The following is a 25474-nucleotide window of genomic DNA, read 5'->3' as shown; positions in this document are numbered from 1 at the left end:
TTTAAAGGTGACTATAAAATTTGATGAGCTAAGCTGTCAAAATTAAGGATTTATGTTCAACAAAGGACAAAATTAATACTTAATGGAATAGAAGACAATTTAAATGTCTAAAACTGACGATTGACACCTGCAATATACAAGAAACCATCAGGAAGAAAAATGGGCGGTGGATATGGATAAGCAGTTTTAAAAGGAGGAAACTCAAAAGACCATCAATAAATGTTTGGGCCGGCGTGGTGGCTCACGCCTGTAATCCCAACACTTTGGGAGGCCTAGGTGGGCGGATCACCTGAGGTCAGGAGTTCAAGACCAGCTGCCCAACAGGATGAAACCCCTTCCTACTAAAAATACAAAAATTAGCCGGGCATGGTGGCGGGTGCCTGTAATCCCAGCTACTTGGGAGGCTGAGGCGCAAGAATCGCTTGAACCCGGGAGGCAGTTTGCAGTGAGCCGAGATGGCGCCACTTCACTCCAGCCTGGGCGACAGAGTGATAAGATTCCTTTTATTTTTCCAACCAGTGGGGATGTGTCTGTTGTCCCCCTCGGTCCCCAGGGGGGGGCCTTGGAAGGCAGGGTGGTGTGGGGGGCTGGGGGGCAGGCTGAATGTGTGTGTGTGGGTGTGGGGGTGTGTGTGTGGGTATGGGGGTGTGTGTGTGGAGTGTGCGTGTGTGTTTCCATGGTAGGACTCCAGTCCCAGCTGCTGCCTAGGCTCCTGTGGGTCCGACCGAGTTCCCCCTCCCCTGTCCATCTTCCCCAACAGGGCTATAGTTTCAGGGTGTCCCAGGCCTTGGCTGGTTGGCTGGGCCCAGCTCCTGGGGGCTGGGCAGGGCAGGGCAGGGCCGGGCCGGGTCCACTTCCATTGTTAGCAGTTGTTTGCAGAATTTTCTCTTTTACCATTCCTCTCTTTTTGTTCTCGCCCAGAGTGGGTGTTTTTTGTTGTTGTTTTAGATTTTCATATGAAGGCAGAGAGTTCTTCTTTTTTAACTCCCCATCCCCCTATGCGGGGTGTCATTTCACCATCCACATCCACATCCTTGTTTGCGTCTCTGGCCCTCGTCCTCCCTGCCTCCCCAACCCCCGCCTACCTACTGCTCCCAGGGGTCTCTCCAGGGGCAGGGGGATTTCAGGAGATGGGGTGGGGGCCAGCCCCTACTGGACCCTTGTAATCTGATTTGAAGACCATCCCCCTGATGGGACCAGCAGCCCCGCCGGCCCACTGGGGGTCCCTCTTAACATCTGCTTGTTGTGGGGGTCAGTGCCAGGGTCTGGCTGGGGTCTTGGCACTGTCTTCCTGGCCGGGGCCTGGCACCTTAGCCCCCAGCCGGCCCGAGTGGGGGATATCGACACCCCCAGCTAAAGCACAAGCACCTTAGTCATCTCTCCTCTCCCCCCGCCTCCTGGCCTGCCACCCCACCCCAGCGTTTACCCCAAAGCACAATGCCCTGGTCACTTGGCAAGCGGCTGGGCCTGACGGAGGCCGAGGGGCAGACCGGGGCTCCAGCCAGACCCCCAAAAGGAAGCAAGTGCTCCCCCACTTCCAGGCCTTAGTTGGGGCGGGGGCCCAGCTCCTGGGCCTAGGGTCTTCTCACCCCCACCCCCTTGTCCTGGGTAGGCCCCTGCCTGCCCCTCTCTGCCTTTTCCTCGGGTGTCCCTCCTCGAGCCCCTGCGGCACTGGCTTGGGTGGCAAAGCCCACTTGTTTCAGGGACCCCAGGAGGTGCCCCCTGGCTCCCGGGACTGTGTGTGGGTCTAGGGGGTGGGGAGAAGGGTCGGGCAGGGGGTGCAGGGGAGGAACTCCTCACCAGGAAAGTCAAAGACAGGGTTGTGCCTTACCCCAGGAGCCACCCCTTTGCCCCCCTTGCCCTGCCGTTCATCCTCCACCCCTACCCCCGGGCGGCCTGCTGCTTTTTCCTTCTCTTCCTCCCCTGCCTTGCCCTGAGCTGCATGGTTCCCCCACCCTGGGCAGCCAGGAAGGAATCTGAATGAAGAATCACCAACCACCAGAGAAAAAAGACTGTAGGGCCCTCCCCTGCCAACTCCCCTTCCCTGGCCGCCCACTCACCCATACCTCTTTCACGCAGGACAGGCTGCCCACCCTGTCGACGTGAAGTGCCAACGCCCTCCCCACCCTGGGCCGAGCCCCCACCCCTCCCTGGGACCCCAACTGAGATGGCACATTTAACTACTGTAAGGAGAGGAGCGGCGTTGGCAAATGTGAACCATGAGAATATCAGTGATACTGATGAGAATAAACGCCTTTGTAAAAAAAAAAAAAAAAAAAAAGTTTGGAGCCAGGCGTGGTGGCTCACGCCTGTAAGCCAAGCACTTTAGGAGGCCAAATCGGCAGAATCGCTTGAGGCCGGGAGTTGGGAGACTAGCCTGGGCAACATGGCGAATCCCGTCTCAACTAAAAATAGCTGCGCATGGTGGCTCCGCCTGTAGTTCTAGCTACCCGGAAGGCTGAGGCGGGAGGATTAGAGACTGAAGCTATAGTGAGCCATGATCAGACCACTGCACTCGAGCCTGGGTAAGGCAGCAAGACCCTATATCAAAAAAGAAAGAAAAACCACAATGATTACGCAAGTCGCCGCCCTCCCTCCCGCGATTGTTGCTATTTCCATCCAGCTACTAGTCTCCTCCTCCCGCCCGACACCTGGCGCATCTACCTGACGTCACGAACGCGCCACACAGATTCGGGCTGCGCAACCTCTGTGGTCATCTACACTGCGCGCAGATGCGAATATTCTCGCGGCGCCGGAAGTCCGGAGCACGTGACCTGGTGACAGTGCTGGCTTGGCTGTACAGCTCGATCTAGGTTCTGCGGCACGGGATGGCGGAGGCGCCTCCTGTCTCAGGTATTGTCCCGGCCCGACCGGGACTGGGCCCCTTTCAGGGAGCGGAAATTGGGTCAGTGACGAAGTTCTAGGGCCTCAGCCACTCATATCGCGAGAGTAGCACATGCTAGGGCGTAGGATAGTGGCTCGGAAGGGCCAAGCCCCGCGCATCGTTGCATACGGAGATCTGTGTCCTCTTGGACTAGGTGGTGAAGCCCAGTAGCTGGGTTTCGGAGGAGAGAGGACTTGTCCCGGCGCTGCGAGTCGGTGTGGGTGCCCTGCCCTCCCACAGGCTGTTTCTGGGGCAGCGGCGCACTGACCTTCGACAGGCGGGCGTCGGCCAGGTCACAGCCCGTGACGGTGGCGGATTCTTGACGTAGGGTGTGGTGTGCTCATACCGCCTGGAGTGGTGGCGTGGGCGCGAGCCGAATTCCAGTAGTTTTAGAGTCTCAGCCTGCCACGAACCCCGTATGACTCAGTCTCAGTCTTCTCATCTGTCAGTTGGGAGTAGATAAGTTGATTCCTGTGTTGGCTCCCGCCCTGTACTGTACCTATTCCGTAATTGTTCACTCACTCCTCCTCCTGGAGTTGCCTCGGTGTGTAGAGACAGCCTCATTTGTTCGTTGATACAACATCCATTTCCTCAGGGTGTTCCATAGATCAGTGTTTTCCAAATTTGTTGGACAGCAACCAAAAGAAACATTTTGCATCGCGACCTTAAATATTGTACACTTACATAAATATAAAAGCGAACCAGAAGTTTCTGGAAGCAGTGAGGTTGGTTGGTTTGTTTTACAATCAGCAATATATTCTGCTTTCTATTTCGTTTAAAAATATGTCACAGCCCACTGCATTCATTTGATTTTATGGCCCACTCTGGAAAACAGGGCAGCAGTTTGCAGAATGGAGTTTGGAAACCATTGGTTTGAATCTTAGCTCTGTTCCCGACTAGCCGTTGAGGCACCAAGAAGACCATATATGTATTTGTATACTGGGTGGCAGGTAAAATGTATTTATTACTATGGTTCTTAGTTTAAAAAGTTAGGGCCGGACGCAGTGGCTCACGCCTGTAATCCCAGCATTTTGGGAGGCCGAGGTGGACGGATCACGAGGTCAGGAGATCGAGACCATCCTGGCTAACACGGTGAAACCCCGTCTCTACTAAAAATACAAAAAATTAGCTGGGCATGGTGGCACGCTCCTGTAGTCCCAGCTACTCGGAAGGCTGAGGCAGGAGAATCGCTTGAACCCTGGAGGCGGAAGTTGCAGTGAGCCGAGATCGTGCCACTGCACTCCATCCTGGGCGACAGAGTATGACTCCGTCTCAAAAAAAAAAGTTGGAAAACACACTGCGTTGGTGTACCCTAGTCTTGATGTGGATATTAAGTCTTCCTTGGGGTTGGAAAACTTTTTGGGCTGGATATTTTGTTATTCTCCTGACCTAGTCCTTCACCAGATTCTCTAAACTGGATCTATTGATCGTCTCATCCACAGGCTCATTTCTGACTCATTTCTGTACCCTTCAGTGTTTGAAGAAGAATTGGGTGGGGTTTAGTTGTGAGTCATTCGGTTGAACTTTGGTGTTGTGCCCAAGTTATTACCTCCAACCCAAAAAGTATCTAATGAGGCAAAATTTTCTAGTCCGAAGACTTCCTTACTCCTTTTCATGTGCTTTAGTTTGATTTTGCTTTAGTTCCCATTCCATGTTCTTATTTTAGCATCATCTTTAGCCCACACCCTCATCATCAAAGTCTTTAAACAGAAGCCCAGTGCAGAGGATACTTTTCTGCCCGTGAGCAGACTCTGCAATGCCAGCCTTGTCTCTGGACTTTGTAATCTGCCAGTTGAATTTCCCTTTAGTCTGCCCTTCCGACCTGTTGGACACCTACTGTGCTGCTGTGTTATCTTGGATTTAGGGTACCACTTGTATTCTAGCCGTGGTGACTAGACATCCTATTTACTAACTTCCAGCTACTTGAAATAGTGAAATAAAAATGGTACCTCTGATCTTCGCCATGGCCAGTTTCCTGATCAGTGTGTCCTGTTTCCCTTCCTCATGTCTCTTCTGGGTTTTTTTCCTGAGGGCTTTGCCTGCTGCCTCATGTCTAGTTGAACATATCCTGTATATGAGTACATGCAGCCTTCTCTGGATTCTCTAGTTGCATCAACTCATTACTGCTTAACATGAAACACTCTTTTCCTATCCTTTACTAGGCTTCTCTAGACATCTTTACTGATCTTATTTCTGCCCCTCTTTCCAGTCTCGCTTTTTCAAGCAAGAGAGAACTACACAATACCCGCTGGTCCAATTTAACCATTCCAACCTTTAAATTATCTTATGTTTCCAGAATACCTCTGCCACCTTCTGCATTTGTCTAATCCTCTTGTGATTTTGTGAGGCCCTCCATCCCACCCCCTAGAATTCTGCCTATGTGAAAGCTTTCAGGACAAATCCTGAATTGGGTGAAAGGTTACTCTATGACCTTTATGATCATTCCATTTTTCACTGCATGTTTCTATGGTACCCACTGCCCAAGCTCTGTTAGTGTTAAGAGCGCAGTCTCTAATACACATCCTGAGTTGGAACCCTGAGTCTTCCTTGGAATTCCTCTGTGACCTTGGGCAAGTTCCTACTCTCTGTGCTTCAGTTTTCTCATCAGGAATGTAAGGATTAAATGAGTTAATACATGTAAAGTGCTTAGGATAGTGCCTGGCACATAATACCTAATAAATGTTAGGCCTTATTATTAAACCTGAAACCCTCAGGCTCTATGCTGCACCCATCTATGCTCAAGCCTGTGTGTTTCAGATACTCTGTAGTCCTAACAGCAATGATAGAGTACCATTTTAACCATTTTATGTGTGTTATTAACTTGCTTTACTCTTCACTGCAACTCTTTGATGTAGAGATTGTTACTATCTTCATTACATGTAAGGAAACTGGGGCTAAGTAACTTTCGTAAAGTTACAATAAGTGGTAAGTGACTTAAACCCATGTCTTCCAGGTCTTACCAATTTATAGTATATTCTGTACGCTACACATAGTTCTGACTTTGCTACTAATTTTATGTCCTTAGGCAAACCATTTTGTCTTTGTGCTTCAGGGACTGAATTGACTGTACCAAGACACATCTTCTGGGGAAACATGAGTGGGTTGAAGGGGAGTATGCTTAATTTTTTCCACTTTGGGATTGTAGACCATATTATAGAGGTTATGTGTGGAAAACCCAAAGTATATTCCTAGGGGAAAGAGATGAAAACTAATACACTTATTAAGTACTATCTATGAAATCATATTTAAATTTCTCAGTAACCATTGAAATAAGTATTGTCATCCTTTACCATAGACAAGGAAACTAAGGCTAAAAGCAGGCACGTGATATCCTTAAGTTCATAAAATAAGTTGGACAGGCGGACTTTAACCCATTTTGGCTTAGTCCAAAGCCTGTTTACTTGATATTACACAATGCTACTTTAGTGTTTTGAAAGAAGACCACATGGAACCTGATGATTGATATCCCTGAACTGTTAGCTGGCCTTAAATTTTTGTAATAAAATGAATACATGTATACATAGTACTTTATGGCCCAGGTGAGCATTTTTACTCAACAGCACTTAGCTGTCATTGGCTATTGGTGTTTGGTTTTTGGACATGGAATAATGATTGATTAGTCCTCCACAAGCACCTTGAACCCATCACCTTCACTGGAAACATAGGTCTCACTTAACAGCATGTTTTGTACAAAGTTGTAAGGAAAATAATTTTTAGATTTGGCTTGGAGTCTATGAGTTTCATGGATGAAACTTAATCTCTTTACTGGCATGTCTATTTTTTATGTCCTAGGTACTTTTAAATTCAATACGGATGCTGCTGAATTCATTCCTCAGGAGAAAAAAAATTCTGGTCTAAATTGTGGGACTCAAAGGAGACTAGACTCTAATAGGATCGGTAGAAGAAATTACAGTTCACCACCTCCCTGTCACCTTTCCAGGCAGGTCCCTTATGATGAAATCTCCGCTGTTCATCAGCATAGTTATCATCCTTCAGGAAGCAAACCTAAGAGTCAACAGACGTCTTTCCAGTCCTCTCCTTGTAATAAATCACCCAAGAGCCATGGCCTTCAGAATCAACCTTGGCAGAAATTGAGGAATGAGAAGCACCATATCAGAGTCAAGAAAGCACAGAATCTTGCTGAGCAGACCTCAGATACAGCTGGATTAGAGAGCTCGACTAGATCAGAGAGTGGGACAGACCTCAGAGAGCATAGCCCTACTGAGAGTGAGAAGGAAGTTGTGGGTGCAGATCCCAGGGGAGCAAAACCCAAAAAAGCAACACAGTTTGTATACAGCTATGGTAGAGGACCAAAAGTCAAGGGGAAACTCAAATGTGAATGGAGTAACCGAACAACTCCAAAACCCGAGGATGCTGGACCCGAAAGTACCAAACCTGTGGGGGTTTTCCACCCTGACTCTTCAGATGCATCCTCTAGAAAAGGAGTATTGGATGGGTATGGAGCCAGACGAAATGAGCAGAGAAGATACCCACAGAAAAGGCCTCCCTGGGAAGTGGAGGGGGCCAGGCCACGACCAGGCAGAAATACACCAAAACAGGAGGGCCACCGACATACAAATGCAGGACACAGAAACATGGGCCCCATTCCAAAGGATAACCTCAATGAAAGACCAGCAAAATCTACCTGTGACAGTGAGAACTTGGCAGTCATCAACAAGTCTTCCAGGAGGGTTGACCAAGAGAAATGCACTGTACGGAGGCAGGATCCTCAAGTAGTATCTCCTTTCTCCCGAGGCAAACAGAACCATGTGCTAAAGAATGTGGAAACGCACACAGGTAAACCTACCTAGATGGGTGGAAATATTTTGTTGTCTTTTTAATTTAAATTTTTAAATAAGTCATATATTCACATAATTTAGAAAGCAGAAAGTATGAAAAGTTACACTGCAAAAAGTCTCAATCTTTATTCACTGTCTGCCTAAGTTCTACCACCACTCACTGCTCCCTGCCCCAATAGGTAACCACTTAGTTTTATGCATATCACAAGCAAATACAAATAAGAATTCTTTTTCTTTTCCAAATGAGGAATTTTGTAAGGGTTTTCAAAAATGCAAATACGGGTGGTGTAGATGTCTGGTTACAAGATTTTTTTGAGTTGTGAAAACAAGTGGTGGGTGGTAACATCTCTGCTGCCTCTTCTGGTTTCATCCTGCATCATCTCTTCTGCCTCATCTGGTCTGCTTAGTTGCAGCAGTCCCTAACTGGTCTTATCATCTCTTAATTTCTCTCTTTCAGTTCACCTCTTAAACCAGCATCAGAGAGCAATCTTTATAAAACACATATTTTATTTATTTTTTTTTTTGAGAGGAGTCTCACTGTTGCCCAGGCTAGAGTGCAGTGGTGCGATCCCAGCTCACTGCACCTCCTCCTGGATTCAGATGATTCTCCTGCATCAGCCTCCCGAGTAGCTGGGATTACAGGCGCCCGCCACCATGCCTGGCTGATTTTTGTATTTTTAGTAGAAATGGGGTTTCATCATGTTGGCCAGGCTAGTCTCAAATTCCTGACCTCAGGTGATCCGCCTCAGCTTCCCAAAGTGCTGAGATTACAGGCGTGAGCCACTGCGCCCGGCCTAAAACACACATTAAACTGTGTCACTCCTCTGCTTAATTCCATTTACTGCTTCTGCCTTACTCAACAGTCCCATCTTCTGCTGCCTCAATGTCTACCACATTTTATTCCCTGGATTCTACACTTTTTTGTCTTTGCATGCTGTTGCATGTGGCTCCCTCTCTCTAGAATTTTTGTCACTCAGTTCGCTGACAAAGTCTTACTCATTTTTCAAAAGCTACTTTAGGCCAGGCATGGTGGCTCACACCTGTAATTCCTGCACTTGGGGAGGCTGAGGTGAGAGGATCACTTGAACACAGGTGTTCAAGACCAGCCTGGGCAACATAGGGAGACCCTGTTTCTACAAAAGAATTAAAATAAAAAAATTAGCCAGGCATGTTAGCACATGCCTGTAGTCCCAGACACTCAGGAAGCTGAGGTGAGAGGATCACTTGAGCCCAGGAGATCGAGGCTGCAGTGAGCTATTGTACTCCAGCCTGGATAACAGAGCAAGACCCTGTTTTGGGGGGGAAAAAAGTTACTTTAGTCACATGTCCAGGGAACCTTTTCTCACCTCTATAGATAGCATTAATCTCTTACAGCCCTTACACTTATGTCTTTCTCTTACATTTGCATGCTTCTATTACAGAACTTACACTGGAAACCATAATTTATTGATGCTTCATTGTCCTCCACTAGTCTGTAAGCTCCTTAAAAACAGATGCTGTATATTTCTTTTCTTATTTTGTGACCCTGCTGCCCCACACAGCTCTTGAAACATAGTAGGTACTCAGTTCTGACCATTAAAAAGTTCATCCTTATATTGAACTGAAAGCTTCTTTCCTTTCCTTCCTAGCCTTTGGTTCAAGTTTTATCCTCTGGAGCAGCATAGTAACTAGTCTCTCTTCTCACAGCTCCCCACCTCCTTATTGCAAATCAGCTTTTTGCAGTATTCGAAGACATCTATCATTTTGCCCTAAGTGTATATTTCATCAAGCTGAATAGTTTTATTCTGCTAGCTCTTCCTCATGGACCTTCACTATCTTAATCCCTCTCCAGTTTAATGTGAGATACAGCCCAACCCTTGAAGCCACCATCTACCCAGGGCCTGTTTTTACACCAGCCTATAGTTCTAGTTGCTTGCTTTATCAGGGTTGTTCTTGGAACCTCAATGTATATGTGAAGCAAAGCAATGTTTTACCAGAGTTGTTACTGAATCCTTAAGGCTGGTTAATAATTACCTCTTGCTTTATAGTGAATTATCACAATGTAGTGGCTTATGATAACACACATTTATTATGCCACTGTTTCTGTGGGTCAGATGAATGGGTCCTGGTTAGCTGGTTTCTCTGCTCAGTGTCTCCAAATTTGGCTAGGGATGTGATCTCATCTGAGGCTCAGGGTTCTCTTTCAATCACTGGTTGTTGGTAGGATTCAGTTCCTTACAGGTGTAGGACTGAGGTTCCTGTTTTCTTGCTGGCTGTTGGCCAGGGGTGTCTCTCTCAGCTCCTAGAGGCCACCTGTGTTTCCCTGCCACATGACTCTGTACACAACATGATAGTTTGCTTCTTTGAGGCCTGCAGGAAAGCAACTGCTGCCACTTCAGATCTCTCTGACTTGTGTTTGATTTTCAACTCTTTTAAAATGGCTTACTTGATTAAGTCAGGCCCACTCATACTCAAGGGGAGGAGATTATATAGGGTATGCATACCAAGGAGGTGGGAATCTGGAAGACCATCTTAGAATTCTACTTAACAAATCTCTTGGGGCCTTAACAGTCTCACATTATTCATATCATTTTTGAGAACACTTCATTCATATTTATTGCATCAATAATATATACCAAGCACTGTTCTAGGTACAGGGAATACTAATGGAATTTACATTCTGGTAGGGAAGACAGGCAGAACGCACTTAGATATTTAATATGTCAGGTGGTGATAAGGACTAAAAAGAAATATTAAGAAGGTTAAGAGGACACAGTGGCAAGAGTGCCATTTTACATAGGTTGACCTCTTTGATAAGGAGACATTTGAACAGAGACAAGAATGAAGTGCAGAAATGCACCGTGTGGCTAGCTTGAGAAAGCATTCTAGGCAGAGGGAGGAGCAAATTTAGATGTGGGGAGGGATATTATAGGCAATGAAGATGGGGGGCAGGAAAGGTGGTCAGGGAAATAGCAAGGGCTGGATCATGTGAGGCCTTTAGATTTGGTTCTGAGTAAGATGAGAGGCTGCTGGAAGGTCCTGGGAAGAGGGATGGCATGATCTTACATTCTAAAATAATCACTTAGGGTCTGGATGTGGTGGCTCACATCTGTAATCCCAGCACTTTGGAAGGCCAAGGCAGAAGGATTGCTTAAGCCTAGGAGTTCAGGACCTGCCTGGACAACTTAATGAGACCCCATCTCTGCAAAAGGCAAAAAACTAAAAATTAGCTGGACGTGGTGGCACATGCCTATAGTCCCAGCTACTCAGGAGGCTGAAGTAGGAGGATCACTTGAGCCCAGTAGGTCAAGGCTGCAGTAAGTAGTGATTGTGCCACTGCACTCTAGCCTGGGTGACAGAATGAGACCCTGTCTCAAAAAAAAAAAAAAAAATGTTATTAGGCTGCTGTGTGGAGAATAGGCTCTAAGAAGGCAATAGGACAAGTTAGGAGGCTATTGCAGTTGTTCAGGTAGGAGATGATGGAGACTTAGACTGGAGTAATAGTGTGGAAAAGGTAACAATTGGATAGATTTTGGATGTATTTGGAAGGAAGATTTTATGCCTGAGCAACTTAGAATAATGGAATTGGCCTTTACTGAAGTGTCAAAGCCTAGTAGAGAAAAAGGTGTTTGTCTGTAAAACGTTTCAGTTTGGAATAATTTCAGATTTATAGAAAAGTTGCAAAGATAGTTGAAAGAATTCCCATATATCTTTCACCCAACTTCCTCTAATGTTAACATCTTACATAACCAGAGTGCCTTTGTTAAAACTAAGAAATTAGCACTGGTATAATCGTATTAACTAAACTACAGATGTTATTCAGATTTCACCAGTTTTTCTGCCAATGTCCTTTTTCTGTTTCAGGACCCAGTCTAGGATACCACGTTGCATTTAGTCATGTCTCCTGAGTCTCCTACCATCTCTGACAGTTTCTTCATCTTTCCTTTTTGGAAAAGATGTTTTTGCTTTTGTTTTATTTACTTCTTATTCAGGGAAGATTTTTTTTTAATTTGGTTAAATTTCTGTAGTCCCAATACTTTGGGAAACCGAGTCAAGAGGATCACCTGAGCCCAGGAGTTCAAGACCATCCTGGGCAACAGAGGTAGACCCCATCTCTACAAAAACTAACAAAAAAATCAGCCAGGTATAGTGGCACACGCCTGTGGTCCCAGCTACTCAGGATGCTGCGGTGAGAGGATCACTTGGCCCAGGAGTTTGAAGATGCAGTGAGCCACGATCATGCCACTGCACTCGAGCCTAAACTTTGGTGACGCCTGTAACTTTCACAGAAAGAGGTTGTGGAACAGACTAAATATCACTCATTTATTACTTTATCCGTGAATTTAACAACTATTTAATGGAGCACCTAGTATATGCCAGACACTGGAAATACTACACTCAGCAAGGTAGACAAAACTCTCCCTCCTCCTGAGCTTTCAGTCTCAGGGTGTTCTCTATTTCTTTTGACATTAAACTGAACAATCAGAAAGTAAATCTTAGGAGAGCCAATGTTATGGAATATTACAATGTGCACTTTTGAGTCAGATAGTTTGACAAGTTTGAATTTTGACTTTTAAATTTGTAGTTCTGTGACCTTGGATAAATGATCTAACTACATGAAGCCAGTTTCTTCATCTGTAAAATGGTACCTATGTTATAGCCTTTTTTTTTTTTTTTTGAGATGGAGTCTCGCTCTGGAGTGCAGTGGTGCAGTCTCAGCTCACTGCAATCTTCGCCCCCGGGTTCAAGAGATTCTCCTGCCTCAGCCTCCTTAGTAGCTGGGATTACAGCCACACGCCACCATGCCCAGCTAATTTTTGTATTCTTAGTAGAGATGGGGTTTCACCATGTTGGCCAGGATGGTCTTGATCTCCCGACCTCATGATCTCCCCACCTTGGCCTCCCAAAGTGCTGGAATTACAGGTGTAAGCCACCGTGCCCAACCTGTTACAGCCTTTTTGAGAGGACTAAATAATAATATGTAACGTGCTTGCAATGTTGTATTTAAGATTAATTTTATTCTTTTAACTTATTTAGACCTGAAAGCAAATAACAGTAATATTATGAAATAAATGCAATGCTAAAAGTATGTACTCAAAAAAACATATACACACACTCACACTCAGTTTTGAGAGTATCTGGCGGTATTGAAATCTAGAAAGACTTTGCTGCAATTGTGTTTGAGGAAAAAAATCTGGAAGTGGGTGAAGGTATTCAGGAATAGATCTGGGAGGATTATTCTGATACTACACACTGGTCTCTATCACTGGATGTTGAGCTCCTGGAGCCAGGGACTGTAACACCACCATGGGGCTTATGGTAGGCACCAAGAATATCTTTGTTAAGTGAATGACTAAAGACTTTGAGGGCAACTACTAGAGCCATCTTACCACTCATGGGTTGTTGGAACCTGCCCAGACTTGGGCTTCTTATAGCTGACACTACAGCTTCACGAGCCTCTTTCTAACCTAAATCCATGGATCTGATAGATTTAGAGGATCCTCGAAAATAGAAAATGCAAAGCAAGATCCTGTATTGCCCAGTGGATCCTCAGGCTATGTTACAAGGGGCATTTGGCTACTCTGCTATTTTCCTGGGAATGTTTCCTTAATTGTGGGAATCCCCACCTGAGTGTCTCCTTCCTAAGTCCTCTTCCTCGGCAAATTCCTGCCCCTTATTGGCCTCAGTCTGAATAGCCAGCTGCCTTACCCAGAATCAGATATTCCTTAAAATCTCTGTGTTTGGATTCTTCTCTTGAATGACTTGCTCATCCTTGGTTGATTAAAGTGAGGAATGGTTTTTTGTGTTTGAGTTTATCTTTTTTGTTATTTTGTTTTTTAAACAGGTTCTCTAATTGAACAACTAACAACAGAAAAATACGAGTGCATGGTGTGCTGTGAATTGGTTCGTGTCACTGCCCCAGTGTGGAGTTGTCAGAGCTGTTACCATGTGTTTCATTTGAACTGCATAAAGAAATGGGCAAGGTCTCCAGCATCTCAAGCAGGTCAATTAATTCTCTCTTCTGAGTAGTTATTCTCCCCTATTTGATATGTTCAAGTATTAAGCCTAGCTTTAAATATACAGTTTAATTTCTCTTAACTACTTTTTCTGCAGGGAGAGTATGTTACCTTGATCATGTGTTTCATATGACCAGAATTAAGTTATAGATCTTAAATAAACCAGCTAAACATAACAATATTAAAATATATTTTAGGATACGATAAAATCAGTCACTCTTATTGAAAATGATGGCTTTTACTTATTATTTTTTCTTTAACATACTGATTTTATTTCCTGTGGATACATACACAGAAGTGTGATTGCAGGATCATATGGTAATTCTATTTTTAATTTATCTTCTTCTCATTTTTGGCCAGGCATGGTGGCTCACACCTGCAGTCCCAGCGCTTTGGGAGGCCAAGGCAGGCGGATCACCTGAGGTCAGAAGTTCGAGATTAGCCTGGCCAACATGGTGAAACTCCATCTCTACTAAAGATATAAAAATTAGCCAGGCGTGGTGGCAGTCACCTGTAATCCCAGCTACTTGGGAGGCTGAGGCACGAGAATTGCTTGAACCCAGGAGGTGGAGATTGCAGTGATCTGAGATTGCACCACTGCCCTCCAGCCTGGGTGACAGAGCAAGACCTTGTCTCAAACAAACAAAAAAACATTTTTTTTTTCATTTTTAAATTTTTACTATGCATACATAATAGTTTACATGTTTATGGGGTACACATGATATTTTGATACAAGTATACAATTTGTAATGATCAAATCAGGGTAATGGGCATATTGGGATTCCAACACCTCAAATATTTATCATTTCTTTGTGTTAGGAGCATCCCATTTCTACTCTTCTAGTTATTTTGAAATATATAATAAATTGTTGTTAGCTATAGTGCTACTAAACACTAGGTCTTATTCCTTCTATCTGTATTTTTTTTTTGAGACAGAGTCTTACTCTGTTACCCAGGCAGGAGTCCAGTGGTGTGATCATGTCTCACTGCAGCCTTGAATTCCTGGACTCAGATGATCCTCCTGCCTCAGACTCGCAAGCAGCTCAGACTACAGGCACATGCCACCACATCCAGCTAATTTTTTTTCTTTTTGAGACGGTCTGCTGTGTTGCCCAGTCTTGTCTTGAACTCCCGGGCTCAAGCAATTCTGCGTCAGCCTCCTAAAATGCTGGGATTAGACACATGAGCCACCATGCCTAGCTAGTGGTTTTTTTTGTTTGTTTTTTGTGTTTTGTTTTTTTTTTTTTTTGAGAGGGAGTCTTGCTATGTCGCCCAGGCTGGAGTGCAGTGGCGTGATCTCGGCTCACTGCAACCTCCACCTCCCAGGTTCAAGTGATTCTTCTGTCTCAGCCTCCTGAGTAGCTGGGATTACAGGCACGCACCGCCACGCCCAGCTAATTTTTGTATTTTTCGTAGAGATGATGTTTCATCATGTTAGCCAGGATGGTCTCAATCTCCTGACCTCGTGATCCACCCACCTCTGCTTCACAAAGTGCTGGGATTACAGGCATGAGCCACCACACCTGGCCTTTTTTTTTTTTTTTTTTTTAAATGAACCCCATATTCAGTGGAAAATGCTGTATTCAAGCTAAGCAGTCAGTATTGTGAATTTGTTACTTAAATGTCTGATATGCTTAACATTGAAATTATTACCACTACTTCAGTATTGTATCTTCCTATAGATTTAAATTTTTTAAATTACATGTAGCTTTTGGAAGAAAATTTATTTGGCCTACTCCCATTTTTCCTGACAGATGGCCAGAGTGGTTGGAGGTGTCCTGCCTGTCAGAATGTTTCTGCACATGTTCCTAATACCTACACTTGTTTCTGTGGTAAGTTTGTTTATATACACTGGAGTCTCTTTTACTACATACATTGTACCTCAGTTCAGGAAAGGTGGTCTGCAGGGCATGTTTTAGAAGTTACTAATGAGACTTCAAAGCTCTAGGAGTCTATAAGACTATAATTATGTGGTCCATCACACAGCTAGAGCCACAGCCTTTTTGCTCCTGGCAAGCTGTTCTGGAGATGGCCAACCAGGCTCATGCTGCTTCTGGGCTGTAGTGCTTGTCTCCCTGGTCTTGAGACCAGGCCTGACCATGTAGCAGAGATAGGTGTGGATGTGGGCTTCATCTCACCCCCAGCAGTTACAGCTTTGATATTCCAGATTGGAGCAGTATGAGTAAATAATAGTGTTTATTTTAATCCTGGAAATAAGTCATTGGTATTTATAATCGGATTTTTTATAAACCAGCATTATAAACTCTATCCTGGCATCTTCCCTCTTTATGGAATACTTCTTTCTGTTTTTGAATATCTCAGTTCCCCCAAGTATTAGGGGAAAACTTCCTGTAACCCAGATGCTCATTCTTGCTGCTAGCCCATTTCTGCATGTTTTTTTTTTCCTTTCCTGCCTTTTAATGACTAACTTCCCTCTAGTTGTTGATTTTTCGGATTTTTTCTTTACTTTCTGTCTCCCTCCCTGAAGCATTGCATTTTTGCTTCTGTCTTGTTGCCTCACTGAAACTGTATTCAGAAATTGCCAATGGGCCGAGCTTAGTGGTTCACGCCTGTAATCCCAGCACTTTGGGAGGCCAAGGTAGGTGGATCACCTGAGATCAGGAGTTCGACACCAGCCTGGCCAACATGGTGAAACCCCGTCTCTACTAAAATAAGTTAGCTGGGCATGGTGTCGCGTGTCTGTAATCCCAGCTACTTGGGAGGCTGAGGCAGGAGAATCGCTTGAACCTGGGAGGCAGAGGTTGCAGTGATCCAAGATCATGCCATTGCACTCCAGCCTGGGCGACAGAGTGGGACTCCATCTCAAAAAAATAAATAAATAAAATAAAAACAAAGAAATCACCAATGACTCCTTTCCAACCATATCTAGGGCTGATTTTATAAGCTCATAGTCTTTTTGGTAGAGTGATAGCCCTTGACACCTTTGACCATTCCCTTCTTGAAATAAGTAGCTCTTCCTGTTTGTTTCTGCATGCTCTCCTTATTTTTCTAACCAGTTTGCTCATATTTCTCCTTTCCCATTACTTAGCTAGCAGCTTTCACAAAGAGTCAAGTCATTTACCATCAACTCTGTATCTTCTAGATGCAATACCTTGGTGAACTCCTTGACTTCCCCTTCTTTTCTTCAATTCTTAACCACAGTATCATTTAAGATCTGACCCCAAACACCCTCTTACAAAGGATGCTTTCCTTTGTTATTCTCTCTCTCACTTTGGCCACTGTTTTATTTGGAATTTTCTGGTCTTATATGTTTTATTGACAGAATCTGAGCCTTAATAGATACTAAATTGGTATTAGATGAGGGAATAAATATTCTTGAATATACTACCAGAAAGGCAGCATGAAACTGGAAGTAAGAGATCAATGGAAATTTGGGCAAATAGGACAATACCAATACTTAATACCTTATTTTGAAGGATTTTTAAACATAAAGTACCACAATGGAATTAAAAATCTTGTTAAAGCCTCTACTGGCAAATTAGACGAGAGACTCTAAGGCAGCATAAGAATGTGGAGTGAAGGTCAAGATGATCTGAAAGTGGTAAAATGATGTGAGAATGCACATAAAGGCCTTATTTGCAGATGACTTTGCCCCACACTGTTCTTCCAGGGGACCATTAATTTAACATGTTTTTATTGAGAACTTATTAATGTTCAAGGCACTGTGAAGAAACAGAGGCGAATAAAACGGTTAACTTACCAGAGCTTACAGTCTAAGAGTTAAGACACAATTAGCCTGATACTCTGCTAGAAGTACGAAGTACTATGGGAGATCTTTGGGGTAGTTACGACTTATAGCTGGATGATTAAGAGAAGCCTTCTTGGACGACGTAGAATTGAACTGGCGTTGTAAACTAGGTAAAATCTTGGTAGGCAGACAGATATGTTGAAGGGAATAGCTTAGGCAGTTCAGAATCAACAGGGTTTAGGATATATTGGGAGAAGAGTGATTCATCCACTTACAGAGCCCAAGATCTATGATGGGTGGGGAGTGGGAGATGACTGGAAAGGAAGGGCTGACCCTTTGATACCAGTCTCAGGTGTTGGGACTTCATTTGGAAGGCTGTGGGAAGCCACTGAGGGCATCAACATGATTCTTTATGGAGATTAGTTTGGTAGCAGTGAGTAGAGTATTTTGGAGCCTAAATAATTTGGGACTTATAAACCAGATGAAGAGTAGTACAAGCCTCTAATGAGTGTGATGGAAAAATATGGTGTTAGGTTGATTCCTAACAGTAGTAGGAATGGGAGTCACCCAAAGTTTCATGCTTTTGGAAATGGTGATACCAAGGAAAAGGGCAGGTCAAAAGAACAAGGTCTGGTGGGGACAGTGACTACAGTTTAGAAATGTTGAGCTGGAGGAGTGAGCAGAACATACAGTGAGATATGTCCAACAGGCAGGTAGCAATATTTGAGGAAAGACCAGGACTTAAGGATGAGAATCACAGCTGAGAGGAGTAGTTAAGACCCTAGCGGATGAAAGGGTACAGAGTGAGAAAAGGGTGTAATGCAGAACACTTGCAGGGGAAAGAAAAGCAGAAAACCCCAAAACATCATTTGGAGTCAGGGACAAGAGGTAGAGCTCTTGAGAGATGTTAGAGGAAAACCAGGGCACTGTATTGGAGCAAAAAAGCACAGAGGCAGGGAGGCTTTTGTTATAGTCTGGAGACGAGGTTTTGGCCAGTAGAGAGGCAGGAACAGGAGAGCAGATGAGGTGAGAGCCACTTTGTAGGAAAAATTGACACAACTTGGTGATTAAGTAGAAAGAGGTGTCAGCGATGACTGTAGTTTTTGAGCATGTGTGACTCTGACAGAGTTGATGTCACTGACAGAAATAGGAAACCCTGAAAAGAGAGGAGTTGTAGAGGGAAGATGTGAACTTTGGCCGTGGATAAAGCCAGTTTGAGGTGACTGTGAAACCCCAAGCAAGAATGTTCAGCAGACATTTGGACTTATGGGTCTGAAACTGAAGATTCAGGGCAAGAGAGAAAATGTGGATTTGGAGATCAATGGCCTTTAGGTGGATTGCACCTCTCAACATGAATAAAATTTCTGAAAGAGATAGTATAGAGAGAAAAGCAGAGGCCATGGACTGGGGATGGCTGCAATTTAGTGTGCAAATTGCCCAAGTGAGGATGAATTCCTCAAGGGCAAGGAGGAATCCTGTGCCTTCGTTTTACTCTTCCCTGTCTCTGCTGAGTCCATGGAAGATGTTCCATGAAGATTTGCAGTGACATTGATTATAAAATTATAAGCTCTTTTATGCCGACTTTATAGTTCTGGAATAGGTGAGTTCCTGCTACACAGGGGATTTATGTCCTTTCCATCTCTTACTGCCTCCCCCACTTTCCCCACGGTGCTCTTCTCTTATTCCCTCTCTCTGATCCTTGCAGCAGCAATTCGCATATCAGTTCAGAAGCCCAGTTATAGACAACTTGTCTTATAGGTATTTATCTTAAATGTTTCCATTAGTCAAGGTAGTATTTTCATAAGTAAAAGTGACTTTTTATTTATCTTTCCCAGGTAATCCAAGATTTAAGATTTATCATACTCAGTGAAACTTTTTATGAATAGCATTATATTTATCTTTTTATTTTAGGATATGGGATAATACATTTGTTGAGATAATAAAAACCACACTAAAGTTGCATGCTGCCTAGCTATACTTTACTGTTTCATTAAAGTTGAGAATGTGGTTGAAGTTTGTACCATTGACTCTCTGATCTGATATGTTCTAGGCAAGGTAAAGAATCCTGAGTGGAGCAGAAATGAAATTCCACATAGCTGTGGTGAGGTTTGTAGAAAGAAACAGCCTGGCCAGGACTGCCCACATTCCTGTAACCTGTAAGTTGGAATGGTAATTCCGTTGGGATTGCTGGTGGACATGCTTTGCTGGTGGCTCTAAGTAAACATACCTGGTTAGCATGTAATGGTTTGGGATGAAGGGTGATATGGGACCTCAGTAAATGGTCTCAAATCACCCTGTGCCAGGCACTCTACATCAGTTAACTTGTTGAATCCTTACCACAGCCCAGTAATAGATATTTACCATCTCCATTTTACAGATGAGGCTCAGAAAGGCCAAGCCTCTTGCCCAGTGTCACAGTGGTAGGCCGTGGATGGTGGAGCTAGGGTTTCCAAAGCCAGTGCTGCTTCCATTACATTACACTGCTTGCTTCTAAGAAGAAATGTGACTCATATGTTTTATCCCCCATTGATATCCAAGATATCCAGATCCAAGAGAATGTATGGGAGAACCTTCTGTCTGGGGAAAGACAATTGTTTAGGGTCCCAGTCGGACAGTATTTCCAAGATGTCAATCTTTTTCTTTTTTTTTTTTTTTTTGAGACAGAGTCTCGCTTTGTCACCCAGGCTGGAGTGTGAGTGTGGTGGCGTGATCACAGCTCACTGTAACCACTGCCTCTTGTGCTCAAGCCATCCTCCCACCTCATCCTTCTGAGTAGCTGGGACTACAGGCGTGTGCCACCATGCCTGGCTATTTTTTGTATGTTTTGGTAGAAATGGGGTTTTGCCATGTTGCCCAGGTTGGTCTCGAACTCCTGGGCTCAAGCAATCTGCTCTCCTCAGCCTCCCAACATGCCAGGATTACCGGTGTGAGCCACCACACCCAGCCGCAGGATGTCAATCTTTTCCCTATAATAAATAGCCAGCTGTAGACTATACGCATAAGCCAGACACGGTGGCTCATGCCTATAATCCCAACACGTTGGGAAGCCAAGGCAGGAGGATTGCTTGAGGCCAGGAGTTCTAGACCACACTAGGCAACAAAGTGAGACCCCGTCTCTACAAAAAAATTTAAAATTAGCTAGGTGTGGTGGCACATACCTATAGTCCCAGCTACTTGGGAGGCTGAGCAAGGAGGATCATTTGAGTCCAGGAGTTCAAGGCTGCAGTGAGCTGTGATTGCACTATTGCACTCCAGCCTGGGCAACAAAGCAAGACCATGTCTCTAAAAATAATAAATAAATAAGTAGACTGTATGCAGTCAGCTTCTAAATACCAAAAAATGCACAGTAATAGAAAAACAATTGATCAGTTACAAATAAATTTCTACAGGCTTTGACCTCAGACAAAGGTTTAAATCTTAGGTTCAAGTTACTTAAATAGTTATGTGACCTTGGACAAGTTATTAATTTATCTAAGCCTGCATCTATAAAATAATAATGATAGTAATAATAATACTTATAGGGTTCTATGAAAATTAAATGAATTAGTGCACCTATGCGGCTCGATACAGAGTCTGGCAAGTGATCAAAAAATGACAATTCTTACTTTTACTACCCAAATCTAAGAGTAAACCAGACCATCAGAGTGTTATCTTGGTATTTCTACTGCTTGGAGCAGGGATAATATTGAACCAGGGGCCTTGTGATCAAGGCATGGTGGTGGTGCTGGGGAAATGTCAGTGGGAGTAGAGCTGTTTTAAATTGGGCTAGACAGCATGGCCTGTGATCTGCTGGGCAGTCAGATACCTCCTTCCCTTTGACTGCTCGCATAGGTCCTTCCTTAGGAAGGACTTAAGCTATTCTTGCCATTAGCTGTCATTTTCAGTAAATTCAGTAATAAGAAGTTAATCCTGGCTGGGCGCGGTGGCTCACGCTTGTAATTCCAGCACTTTGGGAGGCCAAGGCGGGTGGATCACGAGGCCAGGAGATCGAGACCATCCTGGCTAACACGGTGCAACCCCGTCTCTACTAAAAATGTAAAAAATCAGCCGGGTGTGGTGGTGGGCGCCTGTAGTCCCAGCTACTGGAGAGGCTGAGGCAGGAGAATGGCGTGAACCCGGGAGGCAGAGGTTGCAGTGAGCCGAGATCCTGCCATTGCACTCCAGCCTGGGCTACAGAGTGAGACTCCGTCTCAGAAAAAAAAAACAAAAAAACTTAATCCTCTGCATGGACTATTTTTCCAAACCCTTCATGACTACCAGAGATCAAAACTGTTGCAGATCATATGATCAGCACCATGTCTGAAAGAAAAGAACACCTTAAAACCTGCTCCTGCTCTTTTGTGGCTCTGGAGCTCTCACACTTGACTTGGGAACTTTCTTTTACTTTAAGGACCATAGAAGCCCATTCCCCAGTAGCACTTTTCTGGTCTCCAAGAAAGCTTTGGTTTCTCTCATTTACACTTGTTAGGACTCAAAAGCCATAGAGACAGGGTCTCGCTCTGTTGCCCAGGCTTGAGTGCAGTGGTGCTATTGTAGCTCACTGCACCCTTGAACTCCTGGGCTCAAGCGATCCTTCCACCTCAGCCTCCCAAAGTGCTGAGAGTACAGGCATGAGCCACCATGCCTGGTGTGAACATCTATATTTTTAAAAGCTCTCCATGCACTTCCAATATATAGCCAGTGTTGTGAACCTCTGGTCTAAAAGTTAAGAAAACCTGAGATTGAGGAGATTGAGTCCAGGCTTCTGAGATATTTGACATAACCTAGAATCACCCACACCTGACAAGCAATGAAAATTGTTTCACCCGAAAGGATTGAGGTATATGTAAAATATAACTGTTGAATAATAATACTCATCTTTAAAGAAACATGCTTAAACTTATGTCTCCTATGGGTATTGTCTATCAAAATGAGTCATCTTAGAAGACTAGACACTTATTCCTGGATTGTTTTCAATGTTTAAACTTTATTTAAGAATTATCAGACCTTGTTTAGGAGTTTCATAGAAACTAAACATTCCAGCCAGACCACTTTATAAGCACATTAATGTTTTACAGCAAATTCTGTTACCCATCTGATTAATTAGTCTTGGCTCTGATTGGCTTTTGATTCCCAAAGGATTGTAATTTGCCACCTAGAATATACCCCTCCAACTCCAAAAACAGTTGTCATAGAAGTTCCCAAAATGTTTTAAGTAGTGGCATTTCTGTACCACTGTGTAATTTGCCAAAGTGTCTGCTTTGAAGAGGACAGTATATATTTGAATATACAAATTCCGTATTGTAACTTTTTTCTATTGGTCTCTATAATATAGCTCCTAAAAATAGCATTTTTCAGAGGGCTAATTCTGACCTATAGCATATCACTCAGCCCAGTTCTTTCCATGACCCCCTTCCTTTTCATTCTCTCCATGTTACTCACTAGCATGCCTCCCCTCATGTCAGCCTTCTTTTCACTGTTCCATTGTTTGCCCAGTGCCTGATATTACTTCACTAGCTGATAAAGAGTATGTCTGTACTTCTTACAGACCCGGTAGATTTGAGTTCTGTTACCTTGCTTAGACTCTGATCTTCTACAGGACCCTATTAGCCATTCTGCCTTTTACCTGAGTAGCAAACTATTTTTATCCCCACACACTGCTGTAAGTGGGCCAAGACTGTATTTGAAAATGTCATCTTTGACTCTCAGACCCAAATATAACCAGTATTTTGACTTGGGATTTACTTCTCTGGTTAAATAGTCTGTGGTGATAATGATGTCGATTTTTTGCACATAAAAGTACAGTGGATATCTTTGTTCAAATAGTTTAATCAACTTTAAACAAATACAGAGACATGTCATAGTAGATGTATTTGTTGCCATATTCACAATAAGACCCAGCTGGGACAGCTTTGTTCGGGTTTGGATACATGGCTGTGGTTTATTCAGTGAAACCTTTCTCTTTCAGTCTCTGCCATCCAGGACCTTGCCCACCCTGCCCTGCCTTTATGACAAAAACATGTGAATGTGGACGAACCAGGTAAAGTTAAAATTACACTCTAAAGAAGACCTCAGTTTTCACATGCATGATTGACTTGTGAATTTCTAAAATAAAAGAATAGTAGGTAGATACAAATAAATGGTAGGCATGAATAGTACTTTTTTTTTTTCAGGAGTAAAAGTTTATTAAAAAGCTTTAGAACGGGAAGGAAAGCACAGAAGGAAAGTACAACTTGGAAGAGAGCCAAGTGGGCAACTTGAGAGACCAAATGCGCCATGGATAGTACTTTTCTATAACTAGTAGTTCCCTGTGCTGCCCATGACCCTATTTTGTAATCTTATAAGTGATTAAGAAATTATATGCACAATGAGATTGTGAGACTACCCATTATTTCGGATAAAATACCAAAGTGACAGGGAATTTTTTTTTTTTTTTTTGAGACGGAGTCTCGGTCTGTCGCCCATGCTGGAGTGCAGTGGCGTGATCTCGGCTCACTGCAACCTCTGCTGCCTGGGTTCAAGCAATTCTCCTGCCTCAGCCTCCCAAGTAGCTGGGATTACAGGTGCCTGCCACCGCACCTGGCTAATTTTTGTATTTTTAGTAGAGATGGGATTTCACCATCTTGGCCAGGCTGGTCTTGAACTATTGACTTCGTGATCCACCCGCCTCGGCCTCCCAAAGTGCTGGGATTACAGGCATGAGCCAGCGCACTCGGTCGGCAAGGATTTTTAACCTCTCTAGTGGGTGACAGAACCAGGAGTTGAACCCAGGCCTAAGGAGGCTGGGACCAGTTTCCTGTGCCTAGCACAGTATCTGGCATCTAGGAGTCTTTTAATGAATATTGTTGAATGAAAGAATAGGTGACTCCAGAGCCCACCCTTGTTCCGTTATAATACAAGGTCTCCTACATCGTTAGTACAAGGATTACTGATAGCTGTGGAGTGTCTCTGAGGCCCAGTAAGATCTTAAAATGATTTCTGAACCACAGGATGAGATGAGTCATGCAGATTTTCAGTGAGGTGCATTTGTTTAGCCTTTACTGAACTTATGAGGATAGCCATGTGGCCTGAGATTACATATAAGTGTTTTGACTCAGAAAGGTCAGATCCTGGTTCTGTCACTTACTGGTTGTTGATTCTGGGCAAGTTGCTTGGTCTTACTGAACCTCATTTTTCTTATAAAGTAGAAATAATAGTGTCTACTTCAAGGGGTTAATGTTAGCCATGGTGCTAGGCAGAATGGTAGCATAATAGGCTAGTGTTAGCCATTATGTCAAGTACTGCAAGCTGATCATTTATGTACATAACAGTGACTTTTAAAAACAAAATATGGAGTTGAGATGAGAGTCGGGGATCAAATAAAACTCTTCTTGCAGGAGAGTAGACTCCAAGTGCTTAACCGTTACCCTAGAAAGAGACCTGAAGACAGTTGTCTAAAAGTACTTTCTGCGGCTGGGAGCAATGGCTCACGCCTGTAATACCAGCACTTTGGGAGGCCGAGGTGGATCACTTGAGGTTAAGAGTTCGAGACCAGCTGGGCCAACATAGTGAAACCCCATCTCTACTAAAAATACAAAAATTAGCTGGGTGTGGTGACACGTGTCTGTAGCCCCAGCTACTGGGGAGGCTAAGGTAGGAGAATCGCTTGAAACCAGGAGGTGGTGGAGGTTGCAGTGAGCCGAGATGGCACCACTGCACTCCAGCCTGGGCAACAGAGCAAGACTCTGTCTCAAATAAACAACAACAAAAAAGGACTTTCTTATATCCTTCTCTCAGCAAAATCAGGATGTTCATTAGAACAAAACTAGAATTAGCTTATTTCCCTACCCTGAAGCAAAGTCACATGTAGTATGTTCTAAGTGCTGGGTCTCAGGATAATGCCATTGTGCTGTTAGTCTGAGTGTGTCAGATCTGGGTACATGATAGCTGTCCTTCTCCCCTGTCTGTAAAGTACTGTGGAAGCTCCAGGCAGAGCTAGGACTAGAACCCAGATCTTCTAACTCCTCACCCCAGCGTTCTTTCTCGTTACGCATGCTGCTTCATGGAACTCAGAGATGAAATGACATAAAGCAAATACTCAGGAATAGCCTTCAATTCCTCACCACTC

The 25474-nt window shown here is 44.1% G+C and overlaps 1 protein-coding gene and 1 long non-coding RNA gene across 6 annotated transcripts in view; one reads left to right on the top strand and one right to left on the bottom strand.

Moving 5' to 3' along the window:
* Positions 1 to 2229: 2229 nt before the first annotated feature.
* On the bottom strand, positions 2230 to 5266 carry LOC129047797 (uncharacterized). Its single transcript, XR_008509551.2, has 3 exons — positions 4834 to 5266; positions 2665 to 3326; positions 2230 to 2541 (listed from the first exon to the last, which is right to left on the bottom strand). It is a non-coding gene; the product is annotated as an uncharacterized LOC129047797 (long non-coding RNA).
* NFX1 (nuclear transcription factor, X-box binding 1) overlaps positions 2749 to 25474 on the top strand; it is an 80464-nt gene continuing 57738 nt past the window's right edge. For all 5 annotated transcript variants that reach the window (XR_008509548.2, XR_008509547.2, XM_024252262.3 and 2 more), the window contains exons 1-6: positions 2749 to 2853; positions 6677 to 7681; positions 13508 to 13666; positions 15434 to 15511; positions 19439 to 19544; positions 23336 to 23407. Coding sequence is in view for 3 of the 5 variants with exons in the window: in XM_024252262.3 (XP_024108030.2) it covers positions 2829 to 2853; positions 6677 to 7681; positions 13508 to 13666; positions 15434 to 15511; positions 19439 to 19544; positions 23336 to 23407 (1445 nt within the window). In the remaining 2 variants the exon portion in view is untranslated. The remainder of the gene's footprint in view (positions 2854 to 6676; positions 7682 to 13507; positions 13667 to 15433; positions 15512 to 19438; positions 19545 to 23335; positions 23408 to 25474) is intronic.

Source organism: Pongo abelii, chromosome 13, assembly GCF_028885655.2.
Source record: "Pongo abelii isolate AG06213 chromosome 13, NHGRI_mPonAbe1-v2.0_pri, whole genome shotgun sequence".
NCBI lineage: Eukaryota > Metazoa > Chordata > Mammalia > Primates > Hominidae > Pongo > Pongo abelii.
The sequence above is the reverse complement of the archived record's forward strand: the minus strand, read 5'-3'. Positions and strand labels throughout refer to the sequence as shown.